Genomic DNA, 17,309 nt, shown 5'->3' with positions numbered 1-17,309 from the left:
TGTATATCAATCTCTCTCTCCATCTAAGGATATTTAATTTCCTGGTCTATGTCTGCTATATGGAGCCATTATCCTTTCTATGGCATTTAACAACAGCATAAAAAAGAAAAAATATATGTTACCTAAACAAAACTGGTCCAGAAGTACTTTCTGTTTCATTTTTCTTTCACACATAAAGTTTTGAATGTTTTCATAACATTGTAATCGAGTACTAAATGCGCTGTTTGTGCATAGTGTGAAAAAAACAAAAAAAGGAAGTGCTTGTGTCAAGGGACACTATAGTTGCTAAAATAGAAAGAAATCAGTTTGAATTCAAAAATATTTAAGGGTTTGATCTTTGCTCCTAAAGAAAATATTACTGTTTAGATCTATTTTAGTCAGAATCTAGCACTTCAGTGAGAGGTTATCTGACCGTGACATCTTAGATGTCTGTGCAGAATTCACTTTATCAATAATTGACCTCTTCTCTTCTCTTTTGGTTTATCTTGTGTGTGGTTATTTATGGATTCTGATTTGAGAAGCTCTTCCAAACTGTTGTGCTCATCAGTCTTATCTGTGTTGTCATAGAAACACTCAGACATCAATTAACCCTTTCGATTCTACTGTATCTGGAGGAAGAGATGAAGAGGAAAACTGATTGGATGTCAGATAATACAGATAATGAGATTAGGTAAACATTTAAAGATGTCATACTAAAATAATCTTGAGTGTTTGTGCACAGCCATATTCTATATGCACTTTTGAATACAGGAAACATCTAGTCTTCACTTTCTGGACAAAAAACACAAGGCTTGTATGATGAATGTGTGAAATAGAGAACATATGATCTGACATGCCTAAATACCAAGACATGACAAATAAATTTTCCTTTTTCAGTTTATCTACTATTTGGCCTGAAAATGTAGACATGCTTGGCAAAAATAATTTCAGTCAAATTAAAGCTAAAAACAAAAGGTGCTCTAGATACCTATACCATCTGACGAGCAGAGTTATAAAATCAGTTCAGAGCTCTCACAATCTCTCTTCCTCTCCAGACACGCACACACAATGGAGTCAGGAAGAGAGCACAGAGGGGTTTCCAAGGCAACAGACTACCCACACTCCAATAGACACAAGTGTTGGACACACAGAGTAGGATGTGAGAGAAAGTGAGAAAGAGAGGTCACCTTTACTGGTCCGATCAATGTATTTGCATATATGGCCTTTAGTAACAGATCATCTATTTACTCTCATAAACAGTCTATAATTGAAATAACATGCAATAATATGCAAAGTAATCACAATGGAATGGATTATAAATCATGACTGATGTCAAATGTGACAAGGAACACAAAGACCGCCATTTTCTAAAACAATGTTGTGGTTGCATTTCATGATATAAATGCAATACGGATCATAACACAAACAGAAACCTAAAGGCTATAAAATCCAGACCGGAACAAATGGTCCTAGGGGGCTCTGATGCTGAGAGGGAGGTGTGTACATATAAATCAAACTAACACAAGGATATGCAGACTTCTCTTGCACGTCACACACCCGGCAACACAGCCTCTGGTAAAACAACTAAGCACAAGCTGAAAACCATTTAATATTTCATAACATACAACTAGATGAAATTGGTACACAAAGCACTTCGAGTTGCCATGAAGCCCTTGCCCAAATATATATATATATGTATGTAACAAAAATAAAAGATGTCCTCAGGTATGTAGTTTTAGACAAATTGACCAGGTGGATATTAGCACGCAATGGTAACATGGTTATTGCTTTGTGATATTGCCAATATAGAGGTCCGCAGACAAAAGAACTTTCCCAAATATTTGATTACCAGATTTGGGAATTCACAGAAGAGATCTATCAGATTAAGAGTTTTGATAAAGTCAGATGATCTTGGTCTAACCGAACACACATACAGCTTCATTTATTTCATTATTTATGACATGTGAATGCAGTGTGTGTTAAAGACAGAGACAGTGCACATCTGTGTGTTTGTCAGACAGCTGCTCCATTTTCCTGCTAACAGAAAATCGGAGGGGAAAATCTCTATTCATCACTTGGGACATACAAGATACATTTTTTAAATGCTTCAAACTAAATTTTCATACAGATTAGGTCTGTTACAGCCTGTGCTTTCCTGATAACAAAGATGCAGTTGAATGATTAGAAGGGATCTTATGCGCACTTATTAAAACAAGTGATTATTGAAGTATAAAATCAAATGAATCCAATTCCTATATAACACTGCATTAGCAGTGCAAAGATTGTGGGTTCTATTCCCAGGGAACAGACAAACTGATTACATGTCTAGCCTCGAAAATCATATATATTACTAATTTAAACATTAGGCAGCAGGATTGAAATTGTCTTCTGTAAACTGCATTTATCATACATCAAACAAAGGAAAAAATGCATTCTGTCAAAACACTGGCTTTACTTTAATAGTTGTATATACTATAAATGTGCAAAATTCTGGTTGCTTTTTCATGTAAACAGCACCTTAGTTTGGAACGACACAAAGGAAGGTGAGCGGATAATAAGAAAAAACATTTAAAAAAACAATTGGGTTTTTCCATTCAGCCACACTGCATTTTAATTGAATTTCAAAAAGATTTCAGGTTCAATGTTTCCTGTACAATAAAAGATTGAGTTCAGAGAGGCAAAGTGTCACATTTGTTCAGATTTTAGGCATTTTTAGGTGTTGTTCTCCTCGCCTGTGATGAAAAGGTGGACTGGCTTCTTGGAGTGCAGCATCTGAGCAGCACGATCAGCTCCTGTGATGGCAGCCAGCCGATGTGTGTCGTATCGCGAGTACAAGGCTGTGCAGGTAAAGCTGGGAGAACTGCCACTCTCTCTAACACCAGCCTGAAGCATATTACACACCTCACTGTAGAAATTAGGGTATGTAGGCAACCCATAGAAGATCAGGTTAAGGATTCCCTTAATAGTGTACCTGAGGAAATTAAGATAAAAAATGCACAAATGTAAATTAAACAAATTTTAAAACACACACATAAACAATCAGCATTAATTATGACGGTGCCATTTCAAGAACACAACTGCAAACACATTAGCAAAAACATACCTTTTGTAGAAGTGAAATCTTTCTGAGAAAAGCAGAAACTGTTTTTCTCCTTTTTGAAAGTAATGGCGTGCACGATTGACCTCTGATCTCTGCGAGTACTCGCTAATACTCGCAAAACTGACGTCCTTTTTCTTCAGATAGTTCCGCAGACGAACAAAATCGAAGTATGATGGCACATAGATGAGAGTGTGGGACATTACAGAGTCTTTGTACTGTGGCAGAATCTTATCCACAAAGAACTGGAACCTAAAGGATCATGGATAGTTTAAATGCATCTTCAATAATTTAGATAGGCATTACAAAATTATCTAAACTATATTCTTTGATAATGCTGGATATGTTCTAAATTTCGAACGCGCAGTAGTGGAAAGGGTTCCCGTGGGAACGTATATTGTATTTTTAAACCAAACTACATTTAAGTATGAAATTTGCTGTACATGGCATTTGGTGGCTATGTAATACGTAAATAAAAAATAGAAATTCTCTGAATTTATAATCTGGAACTCCACCAACCACTGGTTGAAATTTACTGTGACAGATGACTGTTGCCCTCTAGTGTCAAAACATGAAAACAGCAGTAGTCTGACCTGGCATCCTGATCCATGAAGCTGTCAGAGTGGAACATCTGGAACACATGTGGTAACTGCACCAGAACCTGACAGATTGAGCCCACCTTTGGAATGGCTTTACAATGCACCTGAGAAAGATAAGAATATTAGAACACATCCACTACATGTTTAAATATGATGTCCATCTGAAAATACTAGTCATTCTATAATGTAAAAAAATTAGAAACCTTTTCAATCCTACACAGAATTTCCAGTAAATAAAAAATGCTTGATCTAAATAAAATGGGCAACATTGGAGTTAAGTCAATCTGCTGTGTACCTGACCCCTGTAGTTGTGGCAGTGTTTGGTAAGAATGTTGGTGATCTGGGGTTCTTGTATGGCACTGAACACCAGTGTCTGTCTGTAGTGTGCTGCCCAGTTGTTTAGGTTCCACATACGCACACGGGAAAAATCGACTCCATGCGAGTCCAGAGGCTGCCGATTCACATGGTTCAAAACATGCTGCCACAAAAATAATATAGAAAAGATAACGTGAATCTGAGCAAATGATTTGACCTCAATTTATTGTAAAATGTAAATATCAAATTATTATTATAATAGCTTTAACTTTGGCCATTTGTTTCTCTGACTAACAGAAACTGTTTTTTTGAGAGACTCACCAGCACATGTTCCCAATTCTGCATAAGGAACACATCTGCCTGATCCACAATAAGCAGCTCAATGGAGGAAAGAAAGTCAAAATCTCTCTTGCTCTCACCAGCGGCACCCAGAACGGTTCGAAGACCCAGTGGAGATGCAATGATGATGTCCGAGGAGTAGAATGGAGAATAGAGACACATGCTGCGTTTCATAACAGACACACCTGTCAAAACAAAGAGAGAAAAAAATCCAATGTTACATGTCAAATCAAAAGTAGTGTTTTGGTAGTACCATTTGGCCAAAAATTTCATCGTACCTATCCTAAAGTGGTCGTCCACATTTCCAGAGAAGATGGCATGATAATCATCAGGTCTCTGCAGTTTGGATGGTGTGTTGTCTGGCTCTTCCCCAAACTCTTCCTTGAATCTCTTCTTGTTACTCACGTCCATTTTCTTCCCTTTGGGTTCCATTAGAGTTATGAAGGTCTGCACCACACGCAATGCTCCATCTCTGATTGGCACTAGAATCAACACCTTGAGGAGGATGGGTAAAATTAAATGATGAAGACAATGCAATCCCAGGTGTATGTGGCTATTCCTTAAAAACAAGTTCATTGTTGTCCATTTCAAATGTAAACATAATAGTGATTTTCATTTAATTTGATTGGTTAACATCTTCACGTTACAGTCATCAACATCAAGGCCATGACAAACAAGGATTAACCCATTCGGCATTTAAAATCAATAAATATATCATTATACACTGGGTATTAAAGAGTACATAACAGGAGATCATGAAAATGACATTTCATGCAGTGCGTAATGTTGCCTTTTTGAAAGTAAGCAGTCTGCAAAGTTCTAAATCCGAAGGTGAATGAATAAAATTATTGGCCACTCTGAATAACTCAAACGAATCATCCCTAGTACGATTCACGAACTGCTGCAGATTTACGTCACTATATATAGTCCCCAACTACATTTTGCTAGTAATGCCCACGAAAACTTCACTCTTCTCCCCCAAACACTGTAGCTCGTGAGCGTCATTCGCAGTAGACCAATCAAAGCAGATTAGACCAACTGATCAATCACATCAGACTAGGCTAGCGGAAAGGAGGGGATTAGACAGATGAATTGCGGAATGAATCATTTGAGAGTCAGTCAAGAAATATGCTAAGAATAACCACATATTACAAAAAATAGTGTGTTTACACCTATGTACATAAACATGTTGCTGGACACTCCATAAACCAAAGTAGGACCTTAAAAATCCCTAGTCATGTACTCTTTAAAGTCAGGTTTCATTTATGGATTATTTTCTATAAAAATAAATCACAATGAAAGCCACTTGTACCTTTGGTCTGGTAATGCCCTGGTCCCGAAAATCTTCTTCGGGATGTTTATTTTCCTTCAAGTTGGCATTATTTATGAGCACACGAGAGTTGGCCTTTAACACGTGGTTCAGGACATGAAGACAGTAGGCACTCCGCACTTCCTTAGTCTCCATCAAGGGGGTGGTATTTGCAAAATACACATCCCTGTACGTACCTGCAAAAACAAATTATGCAAAAGCATGAAAGACACTATCTGAGACAAAACACACAAAAACAACAGCTAAATGTCCTTTTAAATTATCTAGGCACACATGACATTTAAAGTTTATTGACATACCCATGAGCCCAAGCAGTTCCTTCTGTAACTCTGTGACATTCGGCACAGCCCCACTTCCAGACTGGGAGGACTGGTTTAGCAAGTGCCAATTGGCCTGGATGGTTTTGTGAATAGGTGGCACAGGAGCAGAGGAGGGCTGTCCCAAAGCAGGGAAACGTTCCAGCGGATGCACACACTGCAGAGTGCCCAGTTTTGGCCACTGGAGAAAGTAAGAGTTTGTCTCTCCTTATATGTGAACTACAATATATGATTTTAACAAATATATGTAATAACTGGCAAAATCAATTGAAAACAATGTGTTTTGAATTTGACAACATACCTTAACCTGAGTCTTGACCTTTGACCCCCCTGAGATTTGACTCACTTCTACTTCACTGAGTTCTATCTCCTGGTGCTCCACAAACATGTCTACAAGAACAAATGAGTTTGAAAGCAGAAAAAAACATTTTCTATACATCAGTTGAGACTATTAACAGTCTCAGACCTCAAGGGATACTTCACCTTCGAGTTTTACCCATAGTAGGTTGAATAGAAAAGAAGACATTTTGAAGAATGTAGGACAGTTAACAGTTCTGGAGCACTTTTGACTACCATTGTATTTTTTTTCCTACTATGGTAGTCAATGAGGGGGTGCAAAATCTGTCTGGTTATAAGCATTCTTCCAAATATCTTTATCTGTGTTCATCAGAACAAAGATATGTATACAGATTTGGAACAACTCTTAGGTGAGTAAATGCTGACAGAATATTCATTTTAAGGTAAAGTATCCCTTCAAGTTATTTTGAGATGGTTGCTCCAGACTGTGCCCTTTGTGGCTGTTACGTCCTCTTAATGTGCCTGAAGTACTTATTAGTGATGAATTTGGAATAAGTTTGAGAACACAATTTAAATAGACGGTACACATTCATTAATAATTTCAGGTAAGAATTCAAGTTCACTGGTAAATTATAACTTATATAACATAAATAATGTCTCACCCTCTTTCAGCTCTTCCAAATTCTCTCCCTCTGCAGGCAAGTTTTTCTCTAAACAGAATGCAGCTTCATTCTTCTTATCTGTAAACTCTCCCTCTGTAATTTCCTCTGTGTCTTCTTCATCTTTTTGTCCAGGTTGTTCTATATTTTCTGGATCATCGGGTAAGTCTTTATCCTCTTCCTCTAAATCTTCTTCATCCTCCTCTTCCTCTAAATCTTCTTCATCCTCCTCTTCCCCTAAATCTTCTTCATCCTCCTCTTCTTCCTCTAAATCTTCTTCATCACCTTCTTCGTTCTCGTCTTCTTCCACATCTCCTTCAGCTAGAACCAAAAAGAGGCATTTAAAATCAGCACAACAACTCTGCAAGTACTTACAACAACAAACACCACTTTGTAACTTTTTTTAAACTACCATCAAAATTGGACTGGATTGCTAAATGAAAATAATTCGAAAGGTTCCCAGCGCACTTGGAAATCCTTCATTTGCTCACATGACTTTTCATTCCAAACCTTTCCTACATAGAAAACTACATCATGCCTTATTTTGTATCCAGCAGAAGAAAAGAAAATCAGGTTTGGAATAACAAACAGGGGCTAGTAAATAATAAAAGAATATTCGTTTTTGGGATTCTCATTTTTGATAGAAATGGGACTGTAGACTTACGTTCATCAACTTCTAGAACTTCATCCTCTTCCTCTTCCTCATCCTCATCCACTTCACTTTCTTCACCTTCACTGTTGTCATCAACACCCTGGATCATCGTGGACAACAGTTTCTGATACGCAGACTGCTGTTCTTCATCACTGCCTTCCTCATACTCGGGTCCCGGGTGTTGTGCATGGCTCTTGGGCTGGTCAGAGTAAAGAAAATTATTTAACACATGGAAGGTTCCTAAAGATGGCAAAACTAAAAACAGCAAAAACAAGCTGTTCAAATGCATGTAAAACCGTACAGAAGGAGGTTGCTGGGGCCGCTATGTGAACTGCACCTCACTTCTCCACCTCACTTCTCCATAACTAATGTCACGACTGAACATACTGTAACATACTGCTCTCCTGTTACTACTTACCAAGCGCAAAATCTGAGTTTCCTCGGGCCTGTCCACAACACTATGAACGACAGAAGAATATTAATTTAACGTTAGCTGTTGAATTGGAAGCTCACATGTAAGGCTAACTGCTCCTCTTATTGTTCTAAACAACGGTTCGTAATACTTACTTATCATGAAAAGGATGCTGTTCTCCATACTCCTTAAGATGTTTCTTCTGTTTCTTATTTAAATTGCTAACCTCTACGTTTCCTCTCTTTCTTCTGCCCATTTTTGTACACACGTGTGTACTCCACACTAATCTTTTCTTCGTGGATAAAAATCCACGCCTGCTAAACCTCTTGCGCCACCTATCGGCCAGGAGTAAGTGAAGCAGAGACGCAGGGAAAGGGTTTTGACTAGACGGGATACAGATACTTCCACTGGGCAAGCGCATTTCAATACCACATCATTTTTGTCACGCTGAAAACAGTTAATTCATATATTTTTAAATATCGTAAGGTTAGGTTTAGGGCTTGTGTAGGTGTTAGCTAATGTAATTTATTGTAATTATATGGCGAGATTTTGCACCACTTCCGGGCGTTACTCCCTTCTAGCAACAACCGGGAAACAGCGACAGGGACAGCAATTGTATTCGTCAAAACTGTCCCGATATATTTTTACAATTGAAAGTTAAACTACTTATGTAAACAAAGATTAAACTTTTAACACATATACACCACTGCCGTTTAAAACAATCTTGATCTGATTTTTTTCGCATATAATGTTAAAAATGTTATATAGATAAATAGGAAAGAAAAAGCCACCATGAATGGATGGGAGAAATGAGCCCAGAATAGCTTCTTTAATTCTCTTACAAAAAGCAGGTTCCCATAGTTACATCTATTTTTCTTAGCTTTGAGCTATTCTATAAATTAGGGTGTGTACATTTTGGAAAATACTGGCAAATATATACACTGAATGCACCTCGGTTTCAGCACCTGTCAAAGCAGAAAGAGTCATGTCATCAGTTTACCTTTCAACGGACCTCATTTAGAGGTGTTCATTTTGTTCCATTAGTAGATTCCCCTGCCATAGGATATGAGCAGGGCCTTTGACATGCTCTATCATTCCCCTGTGAGCCGAAGAGTCAGCTTTAAGTAATTACATACACCGCAGGCGTGTAGGAATGGATCTCACCGGCCCTTCAGGTGCAGCGGACGTATCGGTTGTTCATCAAAATCACAGAAGAACCGGTGTTTGATGTGCACTTACTGGACTGTACTCGAAAATATCTTGGCTGGAGCGCAGTGTAAGAATGTATGTAATTGATTTGATCATTGAAAATTGTTCCATAACGTTCAATGAAAACAGATGTGTGGTTACCAAATACGGAGACAGTTTTTAAAAGTTATTTATATATTTATTCATTTAATTCTCCCAGAGAGCACCCCCACCACCCCAGCCTCTGAGAACATGTGGTCTATGATTATAAAGCATATTCCCCACTGGTGATTAGGGTGCCTATGAATAACAGCGGGGCTGGAGGCCAGAAAAAACAAGGGGAGCTGAAACAAATGAACCACACACATCTCAGCTCAGGGGTGAGTCATAAACACACCAAAGGTTAGAAAAACACGGTTGGGTGCCAGCGTGAAGACAAGGTAAGTGTCCCTGAACGCCACTGAACGCCATCCCAAGGAGCCGAAGTGGAGATGATGGATTGAACGCCGCCTGTGGTCTGTTGCCCACTTATTGTGATAAAGCATTCTCTGTGTGTATGTGTGTGTAAATAAGAGGCAAATTCATCCACTTGACAGAGTTTATGTCCTTTTCTTATTTCCCTCTGTTGTGTTGCGCTGGCATTTCATTGCTGTACGGTTTGATCTTCCCACCTCTGCTGGAGAGAAAAATGATAAGGAAAAAAGATTTTTAAGTACAATATGCCATTGTTGCCTTAAATGCATCTCATGTTCTGTATTTTGAATAGTGGTTAGTTTCACCATTGCAGTAGGTATTGGTGCAAAAAAATCCACCTATTTCAACTTGAAAGCTTTGGTTTAAATGCTAACATTTTTTTTTCAAATTGGCTTTACAAGTCTCTATTATTTTTAATACTGTTTTTTAATACTAAGATGCCTTTAATAAAACAAGTTACATTTCGTATTCTGTAGCTTATAAAATGACGTTGAAATTGGTTAAAATGGTTAAAAGTAATGGAAAAGGTGTTAACTTATTGAGCAAGTCATTTTTTACCATGTAATGGAGACTGTAAAGAGTTCCTCTCCATAACACTAGAGGGCACACTGTTCCTCTCACTGTCAATCAGATGTGCATCTGTTTAACCTCTTAATAAAAAACACACATCAGCTTAATGATTTTGATGGCGGGACAGGAGAATAAACCAGCATTCATTTTCATTAGAGGTGCAAGAGCAGTGTTCTGAATATTCTCTGCCTGTTTCAAAATTGGCATCAAATAAAGTGAGTAATTATTGGAACCTTCTCTGATGACGATAATTATGCACCTATCAATTGAATTTACTGAACCAAATTGCATTTAATTGACCAAATATTTATCCAATTTTCAACTCAACGGAGTTGCTTTACTGGGGCACCCATGTTTGAAACAGAAAAATCTTTATTCTGTTTAGTAAGAGATCCAACATGCTCAAATCCTGTTGTTGATCATTTGTGTTGACCTGTTGCAGCTGGTTTGCATGTGTTGGAGTCTGATGCCTCTTGAAGTGTTTTCCAGCTTGTTAAAGAAATGAGAGACAAAACTACAGCACTCTGAAAGAAAAATGCAGACGTTTATGGGACTCTTGTTAAATTACCCACATCAAAATGAAACAGCCTCTCGCCAATAATTGGCAGCAGAGTTAGTCTTACAGAAACATTTAGCCTGAGGCTGATAGTGGGGTATGTATAGCGAAGGGGCAGATAGTAATTTATAAGTATGATTTAAGGTAGATTTGGGCCAGGCATCCACAAACAGGCACTAGATTGAAACATAAGCACAGAGTGATATATAAAATATTTAAGTGTTTTTGTTGGACGTTGGCGCTTGTGCAAAAGTGGGCCTATAGACCTACATGTGTTCAAGAAAGTCATGTTTGGGACTGTGCCTATATGTCCGTTAGATTGAGCTCTCACACCTGGGGTTTCAGTAAACAGTGACTGAATCCATGAACCCTGGGCTAAAGCTAATCCACGAATTCAGTCAATCAAGATATATGAATCCTTAAAACCCTTTATACATCCCTTCCCTGAAGTGTGAGAGAGTGTGTGTATTTGATTAAAACACTTCACCTGGTAGTATTTGTTTAGATAGGCTGTTAAACCACAGATGGAATGTAATCTGTCTAAAAGAGTGAAGGTTCACACTCATTGCCCACAGCAACTCTGAACATTCCAGCCCTGCCGATGACAACTTTATGATTAGAACTAATTCACTCCTTTGTGTTGTGGCTTCATAGAAATGTCCTAAGACTTTAATTAAATGATTCTCAAAGGCATGAGAATGGTCTTTAGAGAGTTCATCTGAGTAAATGTTAACTGTCTCTGGAGTCCAAAAAGATAAACTGAACTAATGAGTGCTTTTACAGAGGTATAATGGGAATTAAAACCATGTCGGTTCATTGTCTGAACAAAATCTCATAAAAGAACGCAGGTATTAAGAACATAAACAGATATAGCTTTCCAACAGGAAAGAATCCTTTGTATAATGTTTCATTTGAACAGTGCCAAGTGTTGCAATAACAGACAGATAACTGAACGAGAGAAGGTGCCAATGGGATCGAAAAAAATACCTGCAGAGGCGTGCCCGCCTGTCAGCAAATATGTGCACATACTACACACACACATTGTTTGTTGATGAAAAGAGTATTGTCTGGTTTTTGGAACACAGTGGTGTCTGATGGTTTATGTTTCCAGCACTCCGTGGAATTTGGCTTGTAGCTTCCTGATACACCACACCTAATTACACAAATGCTTATCTGTAATGTCACCTTAATACACCTGTTTGAAAGACAAACAAAAAACGTTGAGGCGAAACGTTAATACAGAAAAGGTATTTCTTAATGTTAAAAACTCTCTTAAGACTGAACTTACATTATTTAACACAGTTGATGTGAAGAAAGCTTACATTGATTAAAGGTCAAGTGTATGAAATTAAGCGGCATCTAGTGATGAGATTGCAAATTGCAATCAACGGCTCACTCCACTGCTCCCCTCTCCCTTTCGAAGCACTGCGGTGGCTGACACAGAACTATGTAGTCACATTTTTGCTTCTTAGCCAAAGGAGGTTATGTATTTATGAAATGCGCTCTAGGGCAGTTTGTCCATTTATGGCTACCGTAGAAAGAACATGGCGAATTCCATGTAAGGGGACCCGTGGTGTATGTAGGCCTATAAGATAGAAATAGGTCATTCTAAGAAAATAAAAACATAACATGTCATTATGTAAGGTCTTTATACACCTTTGAAAACAAAGTTATGTAGGCCTATCACTCTAAGAAACGTTGGGTTATTTTTGTCACCCAATAGTTGGGTTGGAGACATTGGGTCATTTTTGGGGGATTTTTCCGGCGTTCATTGGGTAATTTCTGTAAGAAGCCATCAACTTCTGTAACAAGTTGGGTTTGTGTCACATATGTTCCTATGCCGTGTTTTTTCATAGCAACACAATCGTAATGTCACATCTCTGTCGACTGTTTTTATAAACTGCGTGACTGAGACTTACTCTCTATGCCCACACTTGCTTTAATAACCAACCTGTTTCAAACGTTAACAAAAATAATTGTTTGGGACGCCCCCTCCGTTTGTTTTCCTTTTACATTGACTTTTGTGTTTAGATATTAGGACGGAAGCATTTCATTACATCTTCTACTTCTACTTATCATATTTTTAAATCAAATTGCAGCAAAAACATTTTTGGGGGGCATTCATTGAGCAAAACAAAAGGGGGCATGTCTCAGAAGCAGTTTCGTTTTCTGGTAATAACAGATTTGAAGAGATGGCCTTCATTGACAAGCTTTCAATATATTGATCTTTCTTTTAGAGAGATTACATGCAAATTAAATCTTCAGAAGTGGGAGCCTGAATCCTTAACTGACAAATTTGCAGATTAAGAGATTAAGTCTGAAAATTAAAGTCTGAAAACTTTAGTACAGTCATGTGAAAAAGGACCTTAAATGTTTCATTTACATATAAACAAATATGTAATGAAATGTTTACATAATAACAAATTAATATGACGCATTAAAATTAATATTGTGTACTAATTTTCACGATAAAGGTCTATAGGAAAAATGTAACCCCTACAGGTCATCAGGCTAAACTGTAAAGATGTGCTTCATCAAATTGAAGTGTGCTTGTACTTTTTTCCACATGACTGTTTATCATTTTTGACACTACAGTTTTAATTATAAATAAAAATTGTAATAATAATAATGTGTATGTGTGTATATTTACAAAAGAGAATATCTGTTTATAGGTTGCAACAAACATCACTCATGTATCAGGAGGAGCAATGGAAGACTTTCATGTTCTGCAGCTTGGGGATAAAACCAGTTCCTCTTAAAGGGTAAATTCATCCCAAGATCAATTTTATATGATTTTTTTACTCACCCACATGACGTTAAAATTGTTTTGAGACCTCCCGGTGTCTTTGGAGCTCAAATAAAGATATTTAGGTGACATATATCTTTGGCCTCCTCGTAGACATGATGGTTAAAGTTGTTGTCAAGGTCCAGAAAAGTACTTAAGACATTGTTAAATTGGTCCATCCGCTCCTAGTGGCTCAATTTAATAATTTTTTTAGAGAAGACAATATTTTATGTGCGAAAAACAAACCAAAATAACGACTTTAATCTATTTTTTCTCCTCTGGCTTGTGAGTCTATATGGTGTGTGTTCACGAGTGCACTTGATACATAAATTATTATCTTATATAAATGATAATTATAAATTATTATTTATGTTTTGCATTATTTGTTTACAGTGCAATAAATTCGTAATAAATATGATGGCCAAAAATAATAAGTAACAAATGAAGAGTCAAAATTAGATAACTAAAGAATTTAAAAAATCATGTTTTTTATTGTGCATTCCAATTAATATCAATCAAACTGGAGTTGGTTAATTTTGATTTAAGCCACAATAACTACAAATATACAGCTAATTATCACAATAAAAAACATGAACAATTAAAAACATGATAACATATTAAAAAACATGATTTTTGAAAAATGTAATTAAGTTATCTCATTTTGTAAACAAACTCATAACATAGCAAATATAACAATAATAATAAAATGATAAAAAAACACGTTGGCAATATTACCAAAAAATTAGTTATTTCATAACCCAATAATTAGGTTAATCTTTTAACCCAAATATATTGGGTTAAAATAACCCAATAATGGGTGGGTGCTATGCTGTAGTAACCCAGAATTTGGTTTTTTGTTGGATAAATTTTAACCCAACTGTTTTTAGTGAGTACATTATATTGTATTACACACTGGCCTTTAAACAGTTTTTCCCTTTTTTATAGTAGGAGCCACTTCAGAAGTCACACGTTGTTTTTTTAACATGTTTTACCATTATGAAGAATTTCAGCCCTCACAAGTATAACCAAACCTGTACACACATACACACAGTATCATTTCACTACATCAATAAAAGCTCTGCTTCTGGTCTCTCCCTCCTTTTCTTTCTTCATCCCCTCTTTATTTCTATATCAATGTTTCTCTCTTGTTGAGTAAAAAGTCAACACTCTACCTAAATTCTTCATTTATTTTCCCTGCAGGAGCTCTGTCATCCAATCTCTCACTCGCTTTTCTTTCTTTCACCATTCTTTTCTCTTGGGTGGAACCGGCGTGTCCTCGTTGGGGTCTCTTCCATTCCACTTTCTAGCTCTCGCTGTGTCTCTGAGGTGGTAGAACAGTAGACTGTGTAGCAGCACAGTAGGAACAGTTTGCGTTGAGCCCTTCGGCTGTAGTTCTTTTATTCATATGTTTTTTTTACTTCAATATATATTTTCATTCCCTTTATCCCTTGATCGTTTTTCTCTGGGAAAACTGGCCTGAGGGAACAGATGGAAGAACATACTAATGAAAAATCTTTCATTCTTTTTGAGGATGCAAAGTACCAAAGCACATCTGATCTCTCTATTGAGTGTACGAATAATGTATTTTTTATCTTCAAGAAGGTATTTAGAAAACAACGTCTGCATCAGATTCTTAAAACTGAAAGATCATTCTTGCGGTTGCTTGATAGGTAAAAAAAAAATGTGGATTAAAAAGTAAAATGCCAAAATGGAGGATATAGCATGAAGAATATATTCACAGCACATACCTATTTCATTTCTTCTTCATTAAATTCAGTACACGCTCTGAAAACCAACGTAATCAATTTTCATTCCCAGCTAAATTCCTCGCAGCATTTGGCACAACCCCTGAAGTAAAACTCAAAATGGAAAAAAAACCCAGACATCAAATCTGTGTTTAAACGTATAGATTGTTTAAAGTGTTTACTACACGCTACAAACAGAAACCTTACGGTATAATGTTAATTTTCACTGTAACATCATACCACATTCTGGAAAGTTTGACTGCTAGTCTTGTAGCATTCAGGCACGAGTGTGCAAATGTCCACATGCATGTCCAAAGCGTTCATATGTTTCCAATCGCACGTACATGATTATGTGTCTGACATATCTCTGCTGCTGTCTGTGTTTCATTCCCACCTATTTATCAAATATCAGGTCCTGGTAACCTGGTATCCATGACCACCCGATTGTCACGGCGATTGCATCTGTCCAATTAGTTTTGGTTCGTTACCAGAGGATCTCAGCCACAGAACTGATTAGAGCTGGGAAAGAAGGGCCAGCACTTTTCTTTACAGGGGGAGATAAGTAGGGTCTCTAGAAGCAGAGAGACACACTCCGTCAGGGCCCAGGGGTAAGGAGAGGTCAGCAGGAAGCTCCCGCCTTGCATGGGCTGTCATCTCCACTGATTGTCACTGGTGTAATCAGTGAGAGCAGCATTGAACTATCCTCACAGTATATAGGGAGAATCCAGAGAGGCAGGACAGCCATTTTGTAAATGAATACCCAGAAGGCCGACCTTAATTTTGGCCTTTTAACCCATAATGTGGGTGCATGGGCAAGTTTCAGTGCACATCATCGACAGTCATGATCTCTGATTATGAAGCTCAAGACAGGCTAACCGCAGCCGACTCCTTCCTCTACACACACACAGATTGTCCAACAGCTGTAAAATTCTTGCAAGATGCACATAGAGTACAGCTACATCTTAATCACTTAATATTCTTTTTACTAAGATGATTGGTTGATTTTCATGGCAGTGTAGATGGATCCTTTCCTGCCTATGATGTCGCACAATCTTGTGTGTGTGGTTTGACACTTGAAATCAAAATGACACATTTAGGGAAGCCTGAAAAGAGTTTAAGGGATAGTTCACCCAATAATTAAATTACTGTCATGAATTACTCACTCTCTAGTTGTTCCAAACCTGTATAAATGTCTTTGTTTGGTCGAACAAAGAGAAAGATATTTGGGCGAATGCTTGAAACATAACAGTTCTTGGGACCCATTGACTACAGTAGGGAAAATTACAATGGTAGTTAAAAGTGCCAAAGAACTGTTTGCTGTCCTAGATTTTTCAAAATATCTTCTTTTATGTTCAACAGAACAAAGAAAGTTATAAAGTTCAAATTTTGTAGTCAATGGGTCCAAGAACTGTTTGGTTACAGGAATTCTTCCAAATGTCCTTCTCTGTGTTCATCAGAACAAAGAAATGTATACAGATATGGAACATGGGTGACCAATCCCTTTAAGAATATATGTAACAATGAGTGACTTGCAGACAGTTTCAGGCCTAAGTTTGTGGAGTTCCTTATACACTGTATTTTTTCTTATGAGGAACACTAATTTGCACTTGAATCTTCTTAATTTTTTTCCCAGTCTATTGTCATTGTTTTTGATCAAATCTCTGTAAAGGTTCTTATACCCTCCAACCACACACACAGTAATTGTTGAAAGACTTTCTAATCCAGGATCTACATTAATTGGAATTGACACGGAAAAACAATGTGCGTGTTATTGGCATTGCATGTGAACTCTTAGCTGTGAACTCTGAGATGTGCATGTACAAACACAGAATGAGATGGAATCCAACATCACGCTTTTGACAAACTCTTGACAAATCAATGTCTGCTTTGCAAAAGCAATATTGACAGTTCTCACATTTACACTCATCGCCACTGCGCTGTGTGTGTGTGATCACTGGGTACGTTTCAGCTCCCTGTGGTAGAGCTTCAGAAAAA

The 17,309-nt window shown here is 37.4% G+C and overlaps 1 protein-coding gene across 1 annotated transcript; it reads right to left on the bottom strand.

Moving 5' to 3' along the window:
* Positions 1 to 1,894: 1,894 nt before the first annotated feature.
* Positions 1,895 to 8,283, bottom strand: utp25 (UTP25 small subunit processor component). The gene is made up of 13 exons (XM_056760011.1): positions 8,152 to 8,283; positions 8,003 to 8,042; positions 7,597 to 7,783; positions 6,936 to 7,253; positions 6,278 to 6,366; positions 5,959 to 6,157; positions 5,642 to 5,835; positions 4,608 to 4,824; positions 4,312 to 4,514; positions 3,971 to 4,153; positions 3,670 to 3,779; positions 3,083 to 3,328; positions 1,895 to 2,950 (listed from the first exon to the last, which is right to left on the bottom strand). Exons 1-13 carry the CDS (start codon positions 8,250 to 8,252, stop codon positions 2,692 to 2,694), a joined length of 2,346 nt encoding a protein of 781 aa, XP_056615989.1. The 5' UTR covers positions 8,253 to 8,283; the 3' UTR covers positions 1,895 to 2,691.
* Positions 8,284 to 17,309: the final 9,026 nt, after the last annotated feature.

Source organism: Triplophysa dalaica, chromosome 11 (genome assembly GCF_015846415.1).
Source record: "Triplophysa dalaica isolate WHDGS20190420 chromosome 11, ASM1584641v1, whole genome shotgun sequence".
Taxonomy (NCBI): Eukaryota; Metazoa; Chordata; class Actinopteri; order Cypriniformes; family Nemacheilidae; genus Triplophysa; species Triplophysa dalaica.
Note: the sequence above shows the minus strand (reverse complement) of the source record. Positions and strands in the feature narration are given on the sequence as shown.

What these genes read in the sequence shown, in the direction of transcription:
- utp25 (XM_056760011.1), bottom strand. Translation starts at nt 8,252, where the DNA reads ATGGGCAGAAGAAAGAGAGGAAACGTAGAGGTTAGCAATTTAAATAAG. An exon ending in AAACTCAGATTTTGCGCTTG is followed by an intron (nt 7,784 to 8,002) that starts GTAAGTAGTAAC and finishes TACTCTGACCAG; the next exon opens with CCCAAGAGCCATGCACAACA. An exon ending in TTCATGGATCAGGATGCCAG is followed by an intron (nt 3,329 to 3,669) that starts GTCAGACTACTG and finishes ATGATCCTTTAG; the next exon opens with GTTCCAGTTCTTTGTGGATA.